General features: G+C 42.6%; 1 protein-coding gene across 4 annotated transcripts in view; it reads left to right on the top strand.

The window, feature by feature from the left end:
- Positions 1-22,784, top strand: part of nolc1 (nucleolar and coiled-body phosphoprotein 1) — a 44,372-nt gene extending 21,588 nt beyond the window's left edge. Inside the window, exons 7-14 of one of the 4 annotated variants that reach the window (XM_063070381.1) lie at positions 273-447; positions 2,682-2,999; positions 7,261-7,365; positions 8,275-9,000; positions 16,288-16,394; positions 16,582-16,614; positions 18,167-18,253; positions 22,210-22,784. In XM_063070381.1, the coding sequence (XP_062926451.1) occupies positions 273-447; positions 2,682-2,999; positions 7,261-7,365; positions 8,275-9,000; positions 16,288-16,394; positions 16,582-16,614; positions 18,167-18,253; positions 22,210-22,368 (1,710 nt within the window). In that variant the 3' untranslated portion in view covers positions 22,369-22,784. The remainder of the gene's footprint in view (positions 1-272; positions 448-2,681; positions 3,000-7,260; positions 7,366-8,274; positions 9,001-16,287; positions 16,395-16,581; positions 16,615-18,166; positions 18,254-22,209) is intronic. The other 3 variants (XM_063070383.1, XM_063070382.1, XM_063070384.1) reach the window with 3 other exon arrangements.
- The last annotated feature ends 239 nt before the right edge of the window (positions 22,785-23,023 follow it).

A 23,023-nucleotide genomic window follows, 5' to 3' on the forward strand; every position in this document is an offset into this window, starting at 1 on the left:
GATTTTTGTCTGTGGACGTAGTGTACACGGTGCTGACAATCAAATCATAAGTAAACATTTAGCCCTGAGATGTGTAGAGCTTGAAGTTAATAGCATTCCTATGATTTGTTCTTATTTATCCTTATTGGCAATGTTTGCAAAGATTTGTCTGTTTACTGTTAATTATTTGGGTGGATTTACAATGCTATAGGAATACTGGTGTGATGTGAAAATCTTCTGGTTACAGGCACTTGTTCTTTTACATGTATTGATAAATTATCTCATATTAACAGAAAATCATGCAAAAGAAAGCTCAGCCAACCAAGTCTCCTGTTGGAAAGGCACCAAATCCAAAATCCGCAATCCCAGCTAAACCAGTGGCAGCCACAACAAAAGAGAGTTCAAGCAGTGAAGAGTCTGACAGTTCAGATGATGAGCCACCTGCTGCAAAAACTAAAGCACAACAAGGTGAAGAAAGTGGTTCAGTACAATCATGTCTATACCAGAGTACAGTTTGTTTATACAATAGATAACATTGGGCATATGGAGAATGACTTAATCTAGTTAGCGATAAGTTCATAATCAGTGTTAAATCTCAAGCTTTATGATGAAGTAACCTGTATATGAATTGAAAAAAATCTTAGAACAGTACAGCACGGGAGCAACCACAATGTAGCATCAGGCTAATCTAATAGAAACATAGAAAATAGGTGCAGGAGTAGGCCATTCGGCCCTTTGAGCCTGCACCACCATTCAGTATGATCATGGCTGATCATTCAACTCAGAACCCTGTACCTGCCTTCTCTCCATACCCCCTGATCATTTTAGCCACAAGAGCCATATCTAACTCCCTCTTAAGTATAGCCAATGAACTGGCCTCAACTGTTTCCAGTGGCAGAGAATTCCACAGATTCACCACTCTCTGTGTGAAGAAGTTTTTCCTCATCTCGGTCCTAAAAGGCTTCCCCTTTATCCTCAAACTGTGACCCCTCGTTCTGGACTTCCCCAACATCGGGGACAATCTTCCTACATCTAGCCTGTCCACTCCCTTTAGAATCTTATACGTTTCAATCAGATCCCCCCTCAATCTTCTAAATTCCAGAGAGTATAAGCCTAGTCGAACCAGTCTTTCATCAGTTTTTCATCATATGAAAGTCCTGCCATCCCAGGAATCAATCTGGTGAACCTTCTTTGTACTCCCACTATGGCAAGAATGTCTTTCCTCAGATTAGGAGACCAAAACTGCACACAATACTCCAGGTGTGGTCTCACCAAGGCCTTGTACAACTGCAATGGTACCTCCCTGCTCCAGTACTCGAATCCTCTTGCTATGAGTGTCAGCATACTATTCGCCTTTTTCACCTCCTGCTGTACCTGCATGCCCACTTTCAATGACTGGTGTACAATGACACCCAGGTCTCGTTGCACCTCCCCTTTTCCTAATCGCCACCATTCAGATAATAATCCCTTCTGCCAACACAGTACCTGTATGCTTTTATCTCCTGCACTTTCATGTGCATGTGTAAGGGCCTCAGCACCACTATATTGTTTGCCTCCAAAACAACTTGCCTGTATATCTTGAGTTTGCCCGCTCCCACCCTAAATTTATTGTATGACTCCACTATGGACTTTCCCAAGCCCAGCTGTGAAAAGAGGAGCGTTAGGCGTGGTGCTAGTAGTACCATCCTGTACCAGTGTTACAGAAATGCCAGCAGAAGCTCTAGAGGCTTCCTCCTCGGGAGCGGAAGGATCTTCAATGATGGTCTACACCTAGGGGCAACTTGAAAGACTAACCCAAGAACAGAGGACTCTGGTGAGTTTCTGTCAGCAACCTATGCCCCAATAAGAAGGAGAAGACCTTAAATATACTATATGCTCTCGGTATAAGACATTTAAGCCCTGGGAAAAAGATAACAAGTGCAACACTTGACATTGGGCTGGGTTAATCTCCAGCTGGTATTTATTTGTCCATATCTGCAACTGATCTATAATCCTGCACTGTATCCTTAGGCAATCTTCTAAGCTATCTTTGAATTGTCTGCATACTTACCCACCCATCTACATTTCATTCAGGTCATTTATATACTGTTTCATGAACAACAGAAGTCCTAATACAGATCTCTGCAAATCGCAAGTCACAGACCTCCAGGCAGAATAGGTTCCATTGACTACTACCCTGTGACATGTATGGGCAAGCCGTATCTGAATACAAATGCCCAATTCACCCTGGATTTCATGCACCTTAATCTCTGGGTGATCCTCCTAGTAGGGACCTTGTCAAGTTCTTCTTTAGCCCATATGGGGGCATAGACTGCAGATAGCAGTTCACCAGAGTCCTCTGTCCTTGGCCTATAGAAGGTTTATCAGTCCTGTGGCTTCAGTTTTCACCACATCACTTCATACACCTTCCGGGTGAATATTCTTCCTCTCCCAGGAATGTGGTCTATGGAGCTCTGTTGATGTTTCTGTAGCTCTGGGTTTTTACAAGATGGGGTTGCTAACTCCATGCCTAGGTCACCTCCTTTCACAGCCGAGCTTGGGACCATCCATAGTGGAGTTGCCTGGTCAAGTGCCCTTCTAAAATCCTTGTGGACAATGTTTACAGCTGTACTGTCATAAGTCACCAATGTTGAAAGGAAAAGGAGGAGTAAGTGTCTGAAAGCAATATTGTAAGGTTTTGGTATTGGTCTTTTCCCTATTAGGTTCCTACAGTGCAGTACCACCTCCCAAAGATCAGAATGTGAAGGCAGGTGCAGCCAAGAAGGTATTAGGAAAGGATGTGGCCAAAAAGAAACCAACAACAGAGGCAACCAAGAAAGTGGCAGCTAAGGGGGATGCCAAAAAGGCGCCGACTAAGGATGCGTCCAAGAAGGCACTGGCTAAGGATAGAGCCAAAAAGACACCAGCAAAAGAGGCGACCAAGAAGACACCATCTGCAGGTGTGACCAAAATGGAAATCAGTGAATCGTCGGATGATAGCTCAGACAGCAGTGATGAAGGGACACCCATGAAACCTGCCAGTAAGTGTCAGGCTAAATTGGTAAATAGTGTAGATTATAAACTCTGATTTTATTTGTAATGCTATCGTTTCAACTTTCTCCTGATTTTTTTTTCTTTGAGATTGTTGTCCACCTTGTTAGTGGTCCTCTGTGAAATCTTTATCTCTTAAAGTAATCTCACACCAGTTTCTCTTTTGTTAATGTTCCCCCAAAATCTGTTAAGTATGGGTTCTCAAGCACAATAACATCTGCCAATGCTTTGAGTCCTGATAAAGGGTCTCAGCCTGAAAGATCGACTGTTTACTCTGCTCCATACATGCTGCCTGGCCTGCTGAGTTTCTTCAGCATTTTGAGTGTTGCTATGTGTTTTGCTGTGGGGAAAGAATGGGGTATGCATGTTCTGAGAATGTGACTAATCTGTTTATTTGCCTGTTAGTGAGCCACCTTGTTCTTTAGAGTAGTACGGCGTGGAAACAGGCCCTTTGGCCCAACCAGTCCATTCCAACCACAGCATCGTCTCTGCCAGTGTTTCCTATGTTCAGCCCATAACCCTCCAACTCCCTCCCCTCCATGTACTTATCCAAATGCTTAAGTGTTGCATTTGTACCCATCTCTCCTCTTTTTTTACAGTTCTTCTAAAACAGAAGCATATGACCTTGGTATTCTCTAAATACTGGGGTATAGTAAAGGTCTAGGCTGCAGGAATTGTGAGGGAGTGTTGCTTTTCAGTCGAGACGTTGCCAAGGTTCAGTTTGCTCCATCAGGTTGTTGTGAAATGTTCATAATATCATTTCAAAGGAAATAATAGGGGCTACAGTTTTAAGAAAGGAGGTGCTGCCATTGGAGAGGGCCTAGGGGAAGTATCCAATAATGATTCTCGGAATGAATGGGTTAATGTAATAGGAGTGTTCGATAGATCTGAGCCTGTAGTCCCTGGAGTTTAGAAGAATGAGGAAGAATCTGGTTGAAACCTACTGAATATTGAAAGCCTAGCTAGAGTGGACATGGAGAGGATGTTTTTAATAATGAGAAAGCTTTGGATCAGAAGACATATAATAGAACGCCATGCAGGAGGAACTTCTTCAGTCAGAGGGTGGTGAATCTATGGAATTGATTGCCACAGTTGGCTTTGGAGGCCAAGTCATTGAGTATGTTTAAAGCAGAGGTTGATAGATTCTTGATTAGTAAGGGTGTGAAATGTTACAGGGAGATTGGGGTTCAGAGGGAAAATAAATCAGCCATGAGCAGACTCGATGGGCCTGTGTCTTATGGGAATAATGAGAGTCAGTTATCCTAAATGGTTATCCTTCATTCAAAAAAAACATTAATCAGGTCATTGTGGGAATTTGTGCAGAGCTTGCTTGGCAGTCATGTTTTGCATATTATGACTAACTGCACTTCAGAAAGTACTTGAGTTGTAAAGTTTTTGAGCTCTGTGAAAGGTGTTGCTCATGTGTTAAATTCATTATACACATTTATCAGCAAGCTGATTGATGACTGTATACCAAAGAACAGCGGTCCCCAACCACCGGGCCGCAAAGCATGTGCTACCGGGCCGCGAGGAAACGATATGAGTCAGCTGCACCTTTCCTCATTCCTTGTCACGCCTTGTTGAGCTTGAACATAGGGTTGCTAACTGTCCCGTATTAGCTGGGACATCCCGTATATTGGGCTAAATTGATCTGTCCCATACAGGACCACCCTTGTCCTGTATTTCCCCCCCGCTAAGGTAGAGCATTCCTATGAAACCTTCCGTGCCGAAATGGTTTAAAGCGAAGAAGCAATTACCATTCATTTATATGGGAAAAATTTTTGAGCGTTCCCAGACCCAATAAATAACCTACCAAATCATACCAAATAACACATAAAACCTAAAATAACACTAACATATAATAAAAGCAGGAATGATATGATAAATACATAGCCTATATAAAATAGAAATAATGTATATACAGTATAGTCAGGAAGATTAAGCCAAAACCGATTTGTGGGGGGTGGAAATCGGCACATAGGCGCATGTGCGCACAGGTGCCCGCACAAGGCTTCATGGTCATGGTAGTCTTTCTCGGGTAAACACAAGTGTCCCAGATTTGACCGCTAATTTTGTCCCTTATTTGGGAGTGAGAAAGTTGGCAACCCTAACTGTAAAATTGTCAATATTAAACCAGTCCGCAGTGCAAAAAAAGGTTGGGGACCCCTGCCAAAGAGGGCGATCCAGGTGTTCCTAAATGGAAACCGTGGCTGGACTGGGAGAACTACTCCCTACTGAAGTCTAGACAGCAGCATCCAAATCTGGTGACCCTGACCCTCGATGAAGATATAATGGATACCATGGTTGAGTCCCAGACCAACTGTTGGTTGTGGCAGGGCTTACATACTGTAACAGCCTACAAGCCTTCTCAATGAGCTTAAGACAATTTCTGCAGGTTTTGTACGGAAGGGGGTTGGAATATCACCACACACTCCAACCGCCTCCAGTGCACCTGTACCCACAGACATTGTTGCAGTTTCCTAGAAAGCAACTGCCCTGGCCATGTCCTTAGATCCTATGCGATAAGCTGGGGGCTATTTGCAGATATTTTTAGCCTCTCCCCGTTTCAGTCTAATACATTATCCTGAAGTAAGCTGGCTTCATGTAGTTGGCAGACTTCAGACATCGGAGGTACTTCCAGGTCCATAAGTAAATGAGGCTCTCACCTGCTTTAAGAAGACCTCTATCATCCCAGTACCTTGGGAAAGCATGATAATGTGCCTTAGTGATTACTTCCCAATAGCTCTGACATCCACCATCATTAAGTACTCCGAGAAGCTGGTCTTGGGACTCGTTAACTCCAGCCTGTAAGACAATCTCAAGCCACTTCAATTTGCTTACCACTAATGCCATCTCCCTGGTCTATACACATCTCTAGAGGATCTGAACAGTAAAGACACCTGTGTTGAACTATTGTTTGTAGATTGCATATCGGCCTTCAGTCCCATTCTGACATGTCTATCCACGGCCTCCTCTACTGTAAAGATGAAGCCACACTCAGGTTGGAGGAACAACATCTTATATTCCGTCTGGGTAGCCTCCAACCTGCTCTTATCAGATAGTATTGAAGCAAAAACAACTTGTATTAACTCGGTATGTGTATAGTATAAAGATCAAGGAGATCTGTGATGGTCAAGCACTTCTTACTGCAAGCTATGTACCAGAATTAGAATATGTTTAAAACTTGCAGATTGTGAACGTTAGGACACTTAACATTTCTGTTTTGTTTGAAGCAGACTGGTAACTGGGGACAGAAGAAGTGCATTATTGAACAGCCTACCAAGAAGTGTGATTCTTGGTTTACATAAATGAAGGGCCAAATGTAGATTAAGAGAGGGAGAACTATGGAGGAGTTAAGACTTCCCAAATTGTCATGTTGTTTAAACAAAAGACATTGGTAACAGAATGCAAGATGATTAAGGAGATCCCACTTAAGGAGTTGTTCAGTCTGTGAGATCAATTCAATCTGCTAAAGAAATGTTTGTTTATTTAGAGATAAGTGCAGAACAGGCCTTTCTGGCCCAACAAACTGCACTGCCCAGGAACCCACCTATTTAACCCTAGCCTAATTGCAGAACAATTTACAGTGACCAGTTAACCTACTTACCTGTATGTCTTTGGACTGTCAGAGGAAACTGGAGCATCCAGAGAACTCCCAAATGGTTCACAAGGAGGAATGTACAAGCTCCTTGCAGACGCTGGAATTGGACTCTAAAATCGAACACCCCAAGTAGTAATAGCATCATGCTAGCCACTACATTAACTGTAGCACCCATGTATTTGGGGTTAAACCATGAAATTAAGTTACAAGCTGTAAGGTGACTCACAAGATAGGAGATAAAAGGTGTATTAGCATATGGAAGCAGGTGAGAGAGAGCACAAGTAACAGGACAGGGCAGGGGAAAAATAGATTGCATCACAGTCTCCAAGGGGATCTTGTACATCATGGTTTCAAGAAACAGATTAAGATTTCAATTATTTAATCAGCTGTGGTTATAATTTGGATACTGATGGTATTTTTGTTGTCACAAATAAATTCTTTGAATTAGATTAAAATAAGAATCTTGAAAATACAAAAGCCTGCAACTGGCAAAGTGACAAGTCTTATAGTTGATATATTCTAAATAAGTTCCGTGTGCTGGATGAACTGTCTACTCTGGACCTTACAGTACTCTATCCTATCTGTCATGCCATGTTTTAGAACATGAAATTTAAAAATTGCACTCTGACTCTCCGCTTTCCTCCTACCAGCAACAATTGCACAGGCAAAAACCAGTCATGTGCCAGCCAAGAAAGCCACTGCTGCTCAGAAACCTACAGCCAAGAAAGCTTCTTCCAGCTCAGATAGTGAGTCCGGTAAGAGAATGTGGAAAATCTGTTCTCCCAAAGGGTGAGGAGGTGCAAGTCAGTGTTGTTTCTGGTATGCAAATGCTCCCTTTGGGAAATGAGTCAGTTTGGGAAAGAGCTTGCTGGCAACACTTGTAGCTTATACAGCACCTAACCCTTCTCCAACCACCCCAACATTCGAGTTAAATGTTCCTTATTGGGGTTTAAACTGTGGTTTCTGTCCACTGTGCAAAAAGTAGCTCATTTGAATAAGGAGGACAGCCACAAGGGAGAGGGTCATATTTCTTTAATTAGTTGAGTTGATTTTAATCTCTAATTTCCACATTTTATGTTATTCAGCTGACATATAGTAACTTTTGATTGCCATGGACATTAAGAAACTTTTACTAGCTATCAGTACATTTAGTCCTCTCATGGGCAGAGCTTGTCTTGCCATTTTGCTTGGGGAGGCACTAGGCAACAGCTGGGCGGCAGCAGATCACCAGGGGGATATCCATAGTTCATATTTCTGTCAATGGCAAACTGCTGGTAAGAAGTTCTTTTCTTTGTGGGTGTTAGTGTTGGCTTGCTACTCGTACTATAGTCTTTTGATTCAGTAGGTTGTGGGTTCAAGCTATTCTCTAAACAATGTATGATTTCATTTGATGGTAAAGTGCTCTTCTTTCTCAATGCACTGTGTAATGATTTGATCTGTGTGACAGTTTGCAAGACAAGCCTTATACTGTACCTCTATATTAGTTACAACAAGAAACTAGTTCCAATTGTGAGTGAAGATCTGGTTTTGCTGCATGACTGACAGAACACAGCAGGAAGAAAATAGATTGACTTTTAACACTTTTTGGTTCAGAGTTAGTCAGCTGATGTTGAATGTGATTCTTTGTTACTGAAAGAATAATAATAGCAATCTCTAATGTTTAGACTCTGATAGTTCTGAAGAGGAGGCCAAGTCAAATCCTGCATTGAAAACTGTTGCAAACCCCCTGCAGAAAACAGCCGCAGCCCAAGCGAAGAAACCAGAGAGCAGCTCGGACTCTGACTCAGACAGTTCCAGTGATTCTGATGAGAAGAGCAGGGCTGCTGCAGCCACCAAACCAGCTGGCAAAGCCAGTGCTGCACCTGGGAAACCAATGAAGCAACTCGCTTCAGCAACTAAGGTGGCTGCAGCGGCTGAAGAAAGCAGTTCAGATTCAGAAGACTCCAGCAGCGAGGAAGAGGCTAAAACTCCAGCTAAAACTTCAATCCCCGTGACAGCCAAATCTGCAGCTGTGACAGCAAAAAGCAATTCACTGGCAGTGGCAGGAAAAGCCAAACCCTCGGCGGTGAAGAAAGATGAAAGTAGCAGTTCTGAAGAAACTTCCAGCGATGATGAGCCTCAGTCAAAATCACCAGCGGCCCAAGTAAAACAAGTAAAAGCCACTTCTACTCCAGTGGCTGCAAACTCTGCAGCCAAGAAAGCTGAAAGTAGCAGCAGCAGCAGCTCGGATAGTTCTGAGTCAGATTCAGAGGAAGAGAAGCCAAAAGGCAGGCCAACTGTTCCGAATGATGTGAAAACACCCACCATAGTCCCTGCAAAGAAGACCGCAGAGACCAGCTCTGAAGAAGACTCTTCTGATGAGGAGGAGGAGAATACCAAGTCAGTAAATGGTGAGCTTTGTACCTGTATAGTTTTTTTTTATCAGTTGGGTAAAATGGAAAGTTGGTGCTTGAAACGGCAAGGTGAAGCTGGGGCACAAAATCTGGCTTTGCTCCATTTGAAAGTTCAGTAAATTCATTGTCAAAGTACATATGTCACAATACACAAACCTGTGATTCATTTTTTTGCAGGCATAATCAGTAAGTACAAAGAGACGCAATAGAATCAATGAAAGATCACACCCAACATACGGACAAATAATCCATGCAAAAGACAACAAACTGTAGGCTCTTCTGTTCAAGGGCATTGGTGTTCCCATAATACATCTAGTCAATGTACTCTCCACTATGCATTTTTTTAGATTATGAGAACACTCAGTCCTCTTTTATTGTCATTTAGAAATGCATACATGCATTAAGAAATGATACAATGTTTCTCCGGAGTGATATTACAGAAAACAGGACAAACCAAAGACTGACACTGACAGAACCACATAATTATAACATAGAAACATAGAAAATAGGTGCAGGAGTAGGCCATTCGGCCCTTCGAGCCTGCACCGCCATTTATTATGATCATGGCTGATCATCCAACTCAGAACCCAGCCTTCCCTCCATACCCCCTGACCCCTGTAGCCACAAGGGCCATATCTAACTTCCTTTTAAACATAGCTAATGAACTGGCCTCAACAGTTTGCTGTGGCAGAGAATTCCACAGATTCACCACTCTCTGTGTGAAGAAGTTTTTCCTAACCTCGGTCCTAAAAGGCTTCCCCTCTATCCTCAAACTGTGACCCCTCGTTCTAGACCTCCCCAACATCGGGAACAATCTTCCTGCATCTAGCCTGTCCAATCCCTTTAGGATCTTATACGTTTCAATCAGATCCCCCCTCAATCTTCTAAATTCCAACGAGTACAAGCCCAGTTCATCCAGTCTTTCTTCATATGAAAGACCTGCCATCCCAGGAATCAATCTGGTGAACCTTCTTTGTACTCCCTCTATGGCAAAGATGTCTTTCCTCAGATTAGGGGACCAAAACTGCACACAATACTCCAGGTGTGGTCTCACCAAGGCCTTGTACAACTGCAGTAGTACCTCCCTGCTCCTGTACTCGAATCCTCTCGCTATAAATGCCAGCATACCGTTCGCCTTTTTCACCGCCTGCTGTACCTGCATGCCCACTTTCAATGACTGGTGTATAATGACACCCAGGTCTCGTTGCACCTCCCCTTTTCCTAATCGGCCACCATTCAGATAATAATCTGTTTTCCTATTTTTGCCACCAAAGTGGATAACTTCACATTTATCCACATTAAATTGCATCTGCCATGAGTTTGCCCACTCACCCAACCTATCCAAGTCACCCTGCATCCTCTTAGCATCCTCCTCACTGCTAACACTGCCACCCAGCTTCGTGTCATCCGCAAACTTGGAGATGCTGCATTTAATTCCCTCATCCAAGTCATTAATATATATTGTAAACAACTGGGGTCCCAGCACTGAGCCTTGCGGTACCCCACTAGTCACCGCCTGCCATTCTGAAAAGGTCCCGTTTATTCCCACTCTTTGCTTCCTGTCTGCTAACCAATTCTCCACCCACACCAATACCTTACCCCCAATACCGTGTGCTTTAAGTTTGCACACTAATCTCCTATGTGGGACCTTGTCAAAAGCCTTTTGAAAATCCAAATATACCACATCCACTGGTTCTCCCCTATCCACTCTACTAGTTACATCCTCAAAAAATTCTATGAGATTCGTCAGACATGATTTTCCTTTCACAAATCCATGCTGACTTTGTCCGATCATTTCACCGCTTTCCAAATGTGCTGTTATCACATCCTTGATAACTGACTCCAGCAGTTTCCCCACCACCGACGTTAGGCTAACCGGCCTATAATTCCCCGGTTTCTCTCTCCCTCCTTTTTTAAAAAGTGGGGTTACATTAGCCACCCTCCAATCCTCAGGAACTAGTCCAGAATCTAACGAGTTTTGAAAAATTATCACTAATGCATCCACTATTTCTTGGGCCACTTCCTTAAGCACTCTGGGATGCAGACCATCTGGCCCTGGGGATTTATCTGCCTTCAATCCCTTCAATTTACCTAACACCACTTCCCTACTAACATGTATTTCGCTCAGTTCCTCCATCTCACTGGACCCTCTGTCCCTTACTATTTCTGGAAGATTATTTATGTCCTCCTTAGTGAAGACAGAACCAAAGTAATTATTCAATTGGTCTGCCATGTCCTTGCTCCCCATAATCAATTCACCTGTTTCTGTTTGCAGGGGACCTACATTTGTCTTTATCAGTCTTTTCCTTTTTACATATCTATAAAAGCTTTTACAGTCCGTTTTTATGTTCTCTGCCAGTTTTCTCTCATAATCTTTTTTCCCCTTCCTAATTAAGCCCTTTGTCCTCCTCTGCTGAACTCTGAATTTCTCCCAGTCCTCAGGTGAGCCACTTTCTCTGGCTAATTTGTATGCTACTTCTTTGGAATTGATACTATCCCTAATTTCTCTTGTCAGCCACGGGTGCACTACCTTCCTTGATTTATTCTTTTGCCAAACTGGGATGAACAATTGTTGTAGTTCATCCATGCAACCTTTAAATGCCTGCCATTGCATATCCACCGTCAATCCTTGAAGTGTCATTTGCCAGTCTATCTTAGCTAATTCATGTCTCATACCTTCAAAGTTACCCCTCTTTAAGTTCAGAACCTTTGTTTCTGAATTAACTACGTCACTCTCCATGTTAATGAAGAATTCCACCATATTATGGTCACTCTTACCCAAGGGGCCTCTCACGACAAGATCGCTAATTAACCCTTCCTCATTGCTCAAAACCCAGTCCAGAACATATAGTTACAGCAGTGCAAAACAATACCATAATTTGATGATGAACAAACCATGGGCACGGTAAAAATAGTCTCTAAATCCCCGAGTCGATCGACTCCCGAGTCCCCGAAAGCAGGCGGCAAAAGGGAGAAACTCCCTGCCATAAACCTCCAGGCACCGTCAACTTGCCGATGCCTTGGAAGCAACCGACACTGAGCGAGCCCGTCCGTCCAAAAACTTCGAGCCTCCGACCAGCCGCTCCAATACAGCCTGCGGGGGGCCTTCTGCTCCGGAGATTCGGGTTACCACACAGTAGCAAGTAGCAGTGGCAGCGAAGCGGGCGTTTCATAAGTTTTCCAGGTGTTCCTCTGTACTGTCACATCTGTCTCCATCAAATCAGAGTTGTGCACGGTCCCCTACTTGACAGATAACAGATATTCATCACCGGAGAGGCCGCGCACGCTGCTGTCGCGTCGCCATCTTAAGCATCATTTACAGAAGTTTGTCAAAGTTTGAGATGACATGCAGAATCTTCTGAGAAAGTAGATGCACTGTTGTGCTTCCTTTGTAATGCTCTACATGCTGGACCCAGAACAGATCCTCTCAAATGATAACACTGAGGAATTCAGAGTTGCTGACTTACTCCTCCTGTAGTCAATGATCAACTTCTTGACGATCTTGTCATTGAGTGAGAGGTTACTGTTGTGACACCACTTGGCCAGATTATCAACCTGCCTCCCATATGCTGATTTGTTACCACCTTTGATTCAGCTAACAACAGAGGTGTCGTCAGCAAACTTGAATATGGCATTGGAGCTGTGCTTCACCTCAGTCATTAGTTTAAATGACTGTGGCATTTAAATGGATCAATACTGTGAATTGTGAGTGTGAGTAGTCTTGTTTGATTTGCCCATCTTCTCCTGTGCATGTTTTCCAGAGTTTGGTATCTAGGGAAACACAAAAACAGATCATGTTAAAGCTACAGATTAACTACAGCTTTATGGGAGGGGCTCCCAATCTTTTTTATGTCTAGACCCCTACCATTAACCAAGTGGTCCATGGACCCCAGGTTGGGAGCCCCTGGCTTTTGGTTCTGATCACTATATTGCTAGAGGAATTGTGTTAGAGAGGATGCAAGGGAGATTTGTGAACACACTGCTGGATCTGGAGGCTCTTTGCTACGTAGAAAGTTTAATTAAACTGAGTTTTTTTGATCAATGGTTGCTGTAGATCACATGGGGAATCCTTTAAATTAATTAATCTAATAGGGAGCTATTGTGCTGGTGTACAAATTATTTTCTGTGCAGTTACTGACAGGGCTACAGCACTCTTTTGTGCAGTTGATTTGAGGACCTCAATTCCTGCATTCTGCTAATATTCAGTAGGTTTCAATGGATACATTTAATGTATACAATATACATCCTGAAATTCTTTTTCTTCACAAACATCCATGAAAACGAGGAGTGCCCCAAAGAATGGATGACAGTTAAATGTTAGAACCCCGATGGCCCCCCTTCCCCACCAACAAAACGGCATCTGCACCCTCCACTGAGCACTCAAGCGTGCAGCAAAGCATCAATAAAGACACAGACTTGCAGTACCCCAAAGACTACTCATTCACCCGGTAATTCAATCTCACCCCCCTTCCTCTCCCCTCCCCCTCAGGAAAAGAGTTGTCCCCATTTCACAGCGAGAAGGGAGACATAACAAAACAACTCGGTAATTTATGGTCTTAAAGGTCTGTTACGTTGCTTTTTCCGAGCTCTTTTTCGCTGCTTTCGATCTTCCTTGTACTCCCACGTTACATCAGGCAGCGGCACTGACCTCTAATCCACCTGCCTCCAGAACCACGAAAATCCGGCACCCTGAAAGTGTGTTAGTCTTCCAGGCCGTGTCGTTGGCATATCAAAAGGTGGCCGGCGTGAGACCCTGAGAGTGGGTCCCATTTCTACAAAGAACGAAAGTTAGTGTGTAACTCCAGGTCAGGGTCTTTAAAAGAACTCTGAAAAGGAAAAATAAAGAGATATCAAAGATCGAACTCAAGAAATTCTCTACTTTGTTTTCTTCAAAATTCATAAAATTGAACACCAATAGTTTTAAGGCAATCCGCATACAAGGATAGGAGGAGTTTAAAGGGCTTTGAGCCAATCCCAGGCATATAGGACAAGCGTACAGACCACACTTCCCTCTCAGCAAATAATAAAGATGCGACAACCTTTAAAGTATTTTAGACTAGTTTCAGTGTATTTACATTAGTGTTTCAACTTACAGCACTTACAAATTGCAACAATAAGTACAGAATGGGGGAGGGGAACGTCAACTCAGACCATGAGTGGCCTGCGTCGGGCATTTTCATGCCTTACAAGGTGCAGATTGGAAGTTTGTGTGGGGCGCCAGTCCTCGCACAGACTAGAGCAATATGTGATTAAGTGCTTTGCTCATGGGCACAAACACTCTACCACAGCTGAGGCTCAAACTAGCGACCTGGAGATAACTAGACGAACGCCTTAACCACTTGGCCACGTGCCCAACACAACAGAATAGAAGTCATTGTTAATAAACTGCTGTCCCATTGTATGCAACATAGAAGATCTTTCTTGTACTGTATTTTATTATACTTTTAAAAGGATGTGATTTTTCAATTTTATTCTAAATATTCATATTACAAAGAAAACATTTCACACACATCTGCTCTCACTCCATCCTCCTGCCACCCCACTAAAAATAGGGTTCCCCTTGTCCTCACCTACCACCCCACCAGCCTCCGGGTTCAACATATAATTCTCCATAACTTCCGCCACTTCCAACGGGATCCCACCAGTAAGCGCATCTTTCTCTCCCCCCTCTTCTCTGCTTTCCGCAGGGATCGCTCCCTATGCGACGCCCTTGTCCATTCGTTCCCCCCATCCCTCCCCACTGATCTCCCTCTGGCACTTATCCTTGTAAGTGGAACAAGTGCTACACATGCCCTTACACTTCCTCCCTTACCACCATTCAGGGCCCCAGACAGTCCTTCCAGGTGAGGCAACACCACCTGTGAGTTGGCAGGGGTGATATACTGCGTCCGGTGCTCCCGATGTGGCCTTCTATATATTGGGGAGACCCAATGCAGACTGGGAGATCGTTTCGCTGAACACTATACGCTCTGTCCGCCAGAGAAAGCAGGATCTTCCGCTGGCCACACATTTTAATTCCACGTCCCATTCCCATTCTGATATGTCTATCCACAGCCTCCTCTACTGTAAAGATGAAGCCACACTCTGGTTGGAGGAACAACACCTTATATTCATTCTGGGTAGCCTCCAACCTGATGGCATGAACATTGACTTCTCTAATTTCCGCTAATGCCCCACTTCCCCTCGTACCCCATCCGATATTTATTAATATATACACATTCTTTTTCACTCTGTCCTTTTTCTCCCTCTGTCCCTGTCACTATACCCCTTGCCCATCCTCTGAGTTTCTCCCCCACTCCCCCTTTTCTTTCTCCCTAGGCCTCCTGTCCCGTGATCCTCTCATATCCCTTTTGCCAATCAACTGCCCAGCTCTTGGCTCCATCCCTCCCCCTCCTGTCTTCTCCTATCATTTCGAGTCTCCCCTCCCCCTCCCACTTTCAAATCTCTTACTAGCTCTTCTTTCAGTTAGTCCTGACGAAGGGTCTCGGCCTGAAACGTCGACTGTACCTCTTCCTAGAGATGCTGCCCGGCCTGCTGCGTTCACCAGCAACTTTTATGTGTGTTGTCTAAAGTGCTGTATAGTTTTCAGGCTCTGTTTATTTAAAAAATAATCCTGGTCAGAGCAATGGTTGGTCAGCACAGCTGTAAAAATAAAATTAGAGGGAACATTGCTGGGCCAACACAGTTGGTCCAAGTGGCCCTTATTTACCACCACTAGTAGTAGTAGTGTGATCATTTGAGTCGAGTGTGATGTTCTTGTGAGGGGTTGTTTATTGGTGGGTCCTCAGGTGGTTGTAAAGGCCAATCTGGGATCTACATATTCTGGTGCATTGTGGGCATGAGTAAGTGGTGACTGTGGTTAGTGGTTAGGTCTTCTGGTTATTCAGTCCCCATTCACAGCTGCTTGTTCTTTGCAGCACAGCAGAGGTCGTTCCCATGTAGCACAGATCCCCATTGAACAGATTTCTTCCAGGTGTATCTACTGAGTACTGAGTCTTCCGAGTGTTTAGATGTAATGTTGAATTTCTTCGAGCCAATTTTGATGTTATCTCTGAAGCATTTCCTTTCCCCAACAGCGGCTCACTGTCCTTCCTTCGACTGGAAGTAAAAGACCATTATTATGTTAATGTCACTTTCTTTTTTAATAATAGTCTGACAGAAATAATGCGCTCCAGTGAGCATGTGCCATCTAAGCCAGTTGTGAATTATTGCCTCCTAGGTAAGAAACAGCTGTACATGGGTTTCTTACCTGTCTGTAATAGTTGTAATTGTATTTCTCCTCAGATACAGTAAATAGCAAAGCGAAGAAGGAAATGGTGTCTTCAGGCAATGTGAATATGGCAAGCCAGAAAGTGCGAAAAACTCCGAACACAGTTCCAAAAGCAAAAAAGGTGAGGGCATGTTGAGAATATTTCATCTTGAAATTTTTCTCTGGAAGTAAAAATAAGTTTAATATGAGATTAAAACATGTGCATGGAGATCAGATTTTGAACAAAGAGACATTTGTTCGTTTTCTATAGACGTATTGAATTGAACCTATCATTCAATATATAACGCTAATTTTATCACTGTTTTTAGAAAAACCAGACCAAGATAACGCCTGGAGTTAAGGTTGGATTCCTTATGATTATGTATTTTGCCCCATTTGTTCAAGCATGATGTTTATCTGCCTTTTTAAAGGCTTGCACTTCCACTGGACTTAAGTACCTTGACTTAAAGGCTGCATCTTTTGCATTCTTCAAGAGGACACTATGTAGTTTTGCCTGCCAGCTGGCCGTGTGCAATTCTAGCAATGGAATAGATGGAAAATGGAAATATGCACTGTTAAATTTCCATAACCTAGTGGGGGAGGAGACAAAGAACCATAACCAACGATAACATCACTGAGTAAAATTAGCTGCGGACTGCATGTTGACACTGTCGCCTCATTGGTTTGTTCAAACGTATTCCATACCCGCATTCTGCAAGACTGTCTGCTCTAAAACATCTAACTTTTTTTGTTTTACCTCATATCTATAACATTACTTTTCTTCATGATTATTTAGGGGTTCTGTTGGGGAAATGCTCTCAGAAATATTTTGTAAAGTGGCCACTGAGTATTTTTCTGTATGCTGTCTTCTGCTGCTGTAGCCCCTCCACTTCAAAGTTCGACATGTGCATTCAGAATGCTCTTCTGCACACCACTATTGTAATGTGTGGTTACTTGAGTTACTGTAACCCCCTGTCAGCTTGAACCAGTCAGGCCATTCTCCTCTGACCTCTCATTAACAAGGCATTAACGCCCATAGCACTGCTCTCTGGATGTTTTATGTTTTTTTGCATCATTCTCTGTAAACTCTCCAGACTGTCATGTTTGAAAATCCCAGGCAATCAGCAGTTTGTGATACTCAAACCACTTTTGTCTGTCACCAACAATCATGCCACAGTCAAAGTCACTTAGATCACATTTCTTCCCCATTTTGATGTTTGGCATATACAAGAACTCTGGACCCTGTCTGCATGTTTTTGTGCATTGAATTGCTGCCACATGTTTGACTGATTAGATATTGGCATGAACAAGCAGGTGTAGCTAATAACGTGGCCACTGAGTGTACATTCTGCTATAACATTCGCAGATCTGAGGTTACAGGGTTGTTATACCTTTCCCAGCTTAAACTGCATCTTCGGAGCTGATTAGTATCAAATAGCAAAAAGACTCAAGTAAATGGTAACAGCTGCAATCTCTCTAGTTCCTTTTTGCAAATCAGTTGAGTATTTATAAGTGATGGATGCAGCCGTTTTGTCTTGAGTATTTGATTTCAATGTATAGATATGATTTGTCGTGCATAATTTTGCGCCTATGAAAAATATTTAATGAGCAGGAACCTGCAGTGAATTATCTCTTCCTCTAACTTGCCTTGTCACATGTAGCGTTGGCTTTCCAGTAGAATGCAGTTGAGTCAAAATGTTTTGCCTTAATTTGCAGGGTTAGTGATAAGGAATCACTACAGTGTGGCTGGTGAAAATTGCTGTCACAGTAACTGTGTTTAATACAGCACTAAACTGCAGCTTCTTGTGATGATGGGAAGAGTGGGTGGAAGATCCTTTTACTTACTTACCCAAAGTGTAAAATGTGTATTGTGTTAATATGCTTTGTTCCCTATTTTTCTTTTGTATAAACAAGCCTCAACCTAATACTCCTTTCCGTAGAGTAAGAGAAGATGAAGTTGAAATTGATCCACGGTTTTCAAATAACTCATTTACTGCGAAGGTAAGTTTGTACTGGGGCTGTACTTTCAAAGCTCCATATTTAAAGTTATAATTTACTGCTAGTTATAGCACTGAAGCTTGATAAATTACGGATTACTAATCTGAAAATGCTAGCTGATTATTATCACATCAGAAATATTCAAGGTTCAAGTTTAATTTATCACATGTACATCAAAGCATGTAGCAAAATGCATAATTTGCATTAGAACTTACACACCTGAGGGTGTGCTGGGGGCAGCCCACAAGTGTCACCACACATTCCAGCACCAACATAGCAATATAGATCAAGTGTGACAGGGATGCTACCAGATTGTATTCTGCATCACTGATCTCTTCGGGAAACAGATCTGGCAGTTTTTATGTGCTGATTGTGACTGTGGTGAACTTTCTCCCTCGAATATGCCTGCAAGGCACTTGATGCCAGGACAGTTAATGGAGAAGAATAACTACCTGTCTTGTCACACCTTGTGAATGAACAGGAAAAAACAAATGAGAAACATTATCATTTTCCCCAATGAAATGCCATGTGTGGTTCAAAAATTGATATATTTGTGGAAATTTTTCAGTCGTGGCTGTGTATCATCGTTGTCTTCTGGAGTCTAGCAGAGTGAGAGGAGATTTGACAGTAAGATTCTGAGGGCCTTGAAAGAGTGGATTTGGAGCGATGTTTCCTTTTGTGTAAAAGTTCGAGGATCTCTATTTGAAAATAAAGCATCGCTACCTATATTTGGAGTCTAGAAATGTCTTCACCGAGGGTGTTGAAGCAGGGGGCAGCACTGTCACGATAGCTTTGCACTTTACAGTGCCAGCGATTTGGGTCCTGCTGCTGTGTATAGGGTTTTTTTTTAACATTCTCCCCATGACTGCCTGGGTTTCCTTTGGTTAGTGAGTTGTGGGCTTGTTATGTTGGCACCGGAAATATGGCGACACTTGTCTACACTTCGCACATAATCAGACTGCTGATGCAAATGACATATTGCCATGTTTTGATGGACATGTGACTAATATATCTAATGTTTGAACATTTTTAAAGGAGAGATGAGTAGATTCAGGGTAGGGCAGAATTGAGAGGTTGAATGGCCTAGTCATAGTTCCTAACTACCTATACCTTTTTGGTAGATGATACGTACATCTCTTCACGTAATATCTGAAAAGGCTAGAGGCCCAGGTTACACAGGGAATTAATCACAGTGTGAAGATATGGTGATGAATGTAAGTGAGAGAATGGGGTCCTTAGATCTGCTAGCTGAGCATCCTGTGAATTTATACCTACAATTAAATTCGTTTAGTTATATCCAATTTAAAAGTTGCCTGTAATTTTAGAGTGCACACAAGTGCTGATCAGCATGCCTCTGTGGGTTAGGGGCATATCAAAACATTGAAAGAAAGCTCGTGATTATTTTTAATGCTTTTTGCAAAGAGTGACTTTGTTTTGTCATTTTATCATTTCCTGTCCTGTCAGTACAGATACTCCTGTGCCTAGTGTCATTTTATGTATGTACAATCAGTCTATGGATATAAGCTAATCTCAACAGCCACAGTCTAACAGATAGAAACATAGAAACATAGAAAATAGGTGCAGGAGTAGGCCATTCGGCCCTTCGAGCCTGCACCGCCATTTATTATGATCATGGCTGATCATCCAACTCAGAACCCAGCCTTCCCTCCATACCCCCTGACCCCTGTAGCCACAAGGGCCATATCTAACTTCCTTTTAAACATAGCTAATGAACTGGCCTCAACAGTTTGCTGTGGCAGAGAATTCCACAGATTCACCACTCTCTGTGTGAAGAAGTTTTTCCTAACCTCGGTCCTAAAAGGCTTCCCCTCTATCCTCAAACTGTGACCCCTCGTTCTAGACCTCCCCAACATCGGGAACAATCTTCCTGCATCTAGCCTGTCCAATCCCTTTAGGATCTTATACGTTTCAATCAGATCCCCCCTCAATCTTCTAAATTCCAACGAGTACAAGCCCAGTTCATCCAGTCTTTCTTCATATGAAAGACCTGCCATCCCAGGAATCAATCTGGTGAACCTTCTTTGTACTCCCTCTATGGCAAAGATGTCTTTCCTCAGATTAGGGGACCAAAACTGCACACAATACTCCAGGTGTGGTCTCACCAAGGCCTTGTACAACTGCAGTAGTACCTCCCTGCTCCTGTACTCGAATCCTCTCGCTATAAATGCCAGCATACCGTTCGCCTTTTTCACCGCCTGCTGTACCTGCATGCCCACTTTCAATGACTGGTGTATAATGACACCCAGGTCTCGTTGCACCTCCCCTTTTCCTAATCGGCCACCATTCAGATAATAATCTGTTTTCCTATTTTTGCCACCAAAGTGGATAACTTCACATTTATCCACATTAAATTGCATCTGCCATGAGTTTGCCCACTCACCCAACCTATCCAAGTCACCCTGCATCCTCTTAGCATCCTCCTCACTGCTAACACTGCCACCCAGCTTCGTGTCATCCGCAAACTTGGAGATGCTGCATTTAATTCCCTCATCCAAGTCATTAATATATATTGTAAACAACTGGGGTCCCAGCACTGAGCCTTGCGGTACCCCACTAGTCACCGCCTGCCATTCTGAAAAGGTCCCGTTTATTCCCACTCTTTGCTTCCTGTCTGCTAACCAATTCTCCACCCACACCAATACCTTACCCCCAATACCGTGTGCTTTAAGTTTGCACACTAATCTCCTATGTGGGACCTTGTCAAAAGCCTTTTGAAAATCCAAATATACCACATCCACTGGTTCTCCCCTATCCACTCTACTAGTTACATCCTCAAAAAATTCTATGAGATTCGTCAGACATGATTTTCCTTTCACAAATCCATGCTGACTTTGTCCGATCATTTCACCGCTTTCCAAATGTGCTGTTATCACATCCTTGATAACTGACTCCAGCAGTTTCCCCACCACCGACGTTAGGCTAACCGGCCTATAATTCCCCGGTTTCTCTCTCCCTCCTTTTTTAAAAAGTGGGGTTACATTAGCCACCCTCCAATCCTCAGGAACTAGTCCAGAATCTAACGAGTTTTGAAAAATTATCACTAATGCATCCACTATTTCTTGGGCCACTTCCTTAAGCACTCTGGGATGCAGACCATCTGGCCCTGGGGATTTATCTGCCTTCAATCCCTTCAATTTACCTAACACCACTTCCCTACTAACATGTATTTCGCTCAGTTCCTCCATCTCACTGGACCCTCTGTCCCTTACTATTTCTGGAAGATTATTTATGTCCTCCTTAGTGAAGACAGAACCAAAGTAATTATTCAATTGGTCTGCCATGTCCTTGCTCCCCATAATCAATTCATTGTTTCTGTTTGCAGGGGACCTACATTTGTCTTTATCAGTCTTTTCCTTTTTACATATCTATAAAAGCTTTTACAGTCCGTTTTTATGTTCTCTGCCAGTTTTCTCTCATAATCTTTTTTCCCCTTCCTAATTAAGCCCTTTGTCCTCCTCTGCTGAACTCTGAATTTCTCCCAGTCCTCAGGTGAGCCACTTTCTCTGGCTAATTTGTATGCTACTTCTTTGGAATTGATACTATCCCTAATTTCTCTTGTCAGCCACGGGTGCACTACCTTCCTTGATTTATTCTTCTGCACATATTTGTACATTGTTTTATATTATGTTTTTTTTATGCTGCATCAGATCCAGGGTAACAATTATTTTGTTCTCCTTTATACTAGTACTGAAGAATGACAATAAACAATCTTGAATCTTTTTCTCTCCTCAATATCTAACCTTGGTATCACTGACTAAACTGTTGTGGTTTGAATAGTTTACCTGACTGCAGAGCTAATTTTATATACCTGACTGAACACATTGTACATCAGAGAACTCTGTGAAATCTGGACAGTATCGGGCATTTGAGGATTTGAAAGTTTTTAAAAGCAGTCCTTGAATTTCTGCAGTATTTTCATTGGTCGTTTTTATTTACAGCGAGGGGCATCAGGAGACTGGGGTGAAAAGGCAAATCATGACTTAAAGTTCACAAGAGGCAAATCTTTCAGGCACGAGAAAACAAAGAAAAAACGTGGAAGCTATCGTGGTGGTTCCATCGCCATGACGGTGAACTCTATCAAATTCGACAGTGAATGAACATGAACTGTTTAATCCCAATTAGTAGTCATTTTACAGAAGTCCATTTTTTTAAAATATAAATGGTTTAACTCAGAGTGTGTAGTTTCAGTACTTTTTTATGTTCGAAATCTCTAGTGAATTCTCTGGAAATGTATCATTCTTTCCAGGCCAAGTTGGTATTTAAAATAAATTGTTTTTGATTGAAATACATATTTAATGTAAAATATATCTAATGGAAAACTTGCAAATACATGCTAGAGATTTATCTTTTTTAAAAAATACTTCTGGCATTTTAGTCCAGTTTGCGTATCAGCATTTCAGTATTTGTTCTGTATGAGATTCCTTAAGAGCAACAATTGTGGATGCTTCATAAGCAGCTCATTGAATAAACCATGTGAGTTAATTTTTTTTAATAAAACTAACTTCAGTTTTCATTCTTTGATTAATGTTTTGTATGACTGCTTGCAAAATAGGAATTTCAAAAAATAACTGCACATTACTGGTCGCCCTATTATAGGAAAGGTGTCGGTTTTGGAGAGGGTACAGAAGAGGTTTACCAGGATGCTGCCTGGATTAGAGGGCATGTACCAAGACATTGGACAAATGGGTTTTCTCTGGAGCAGCAGAAGCTGAGGGGGATCAGATAGAGGTTTATAAGATTATGAGAGGCGTA

This window comes from Mobula hypostoma, chromosome 18 (assembly GCF_963921235.1).
Source record: "Mobula hypostoma chromosome 18, sMobHyp1.1, whole genome shotgun sequence".
Lineage (NCBI taxonomy): Eukaryota > Metazoa > Chordata > Chondrichthyes > Myliobatiformes > Myliobatidae > Mobula > Mobula hypostoma.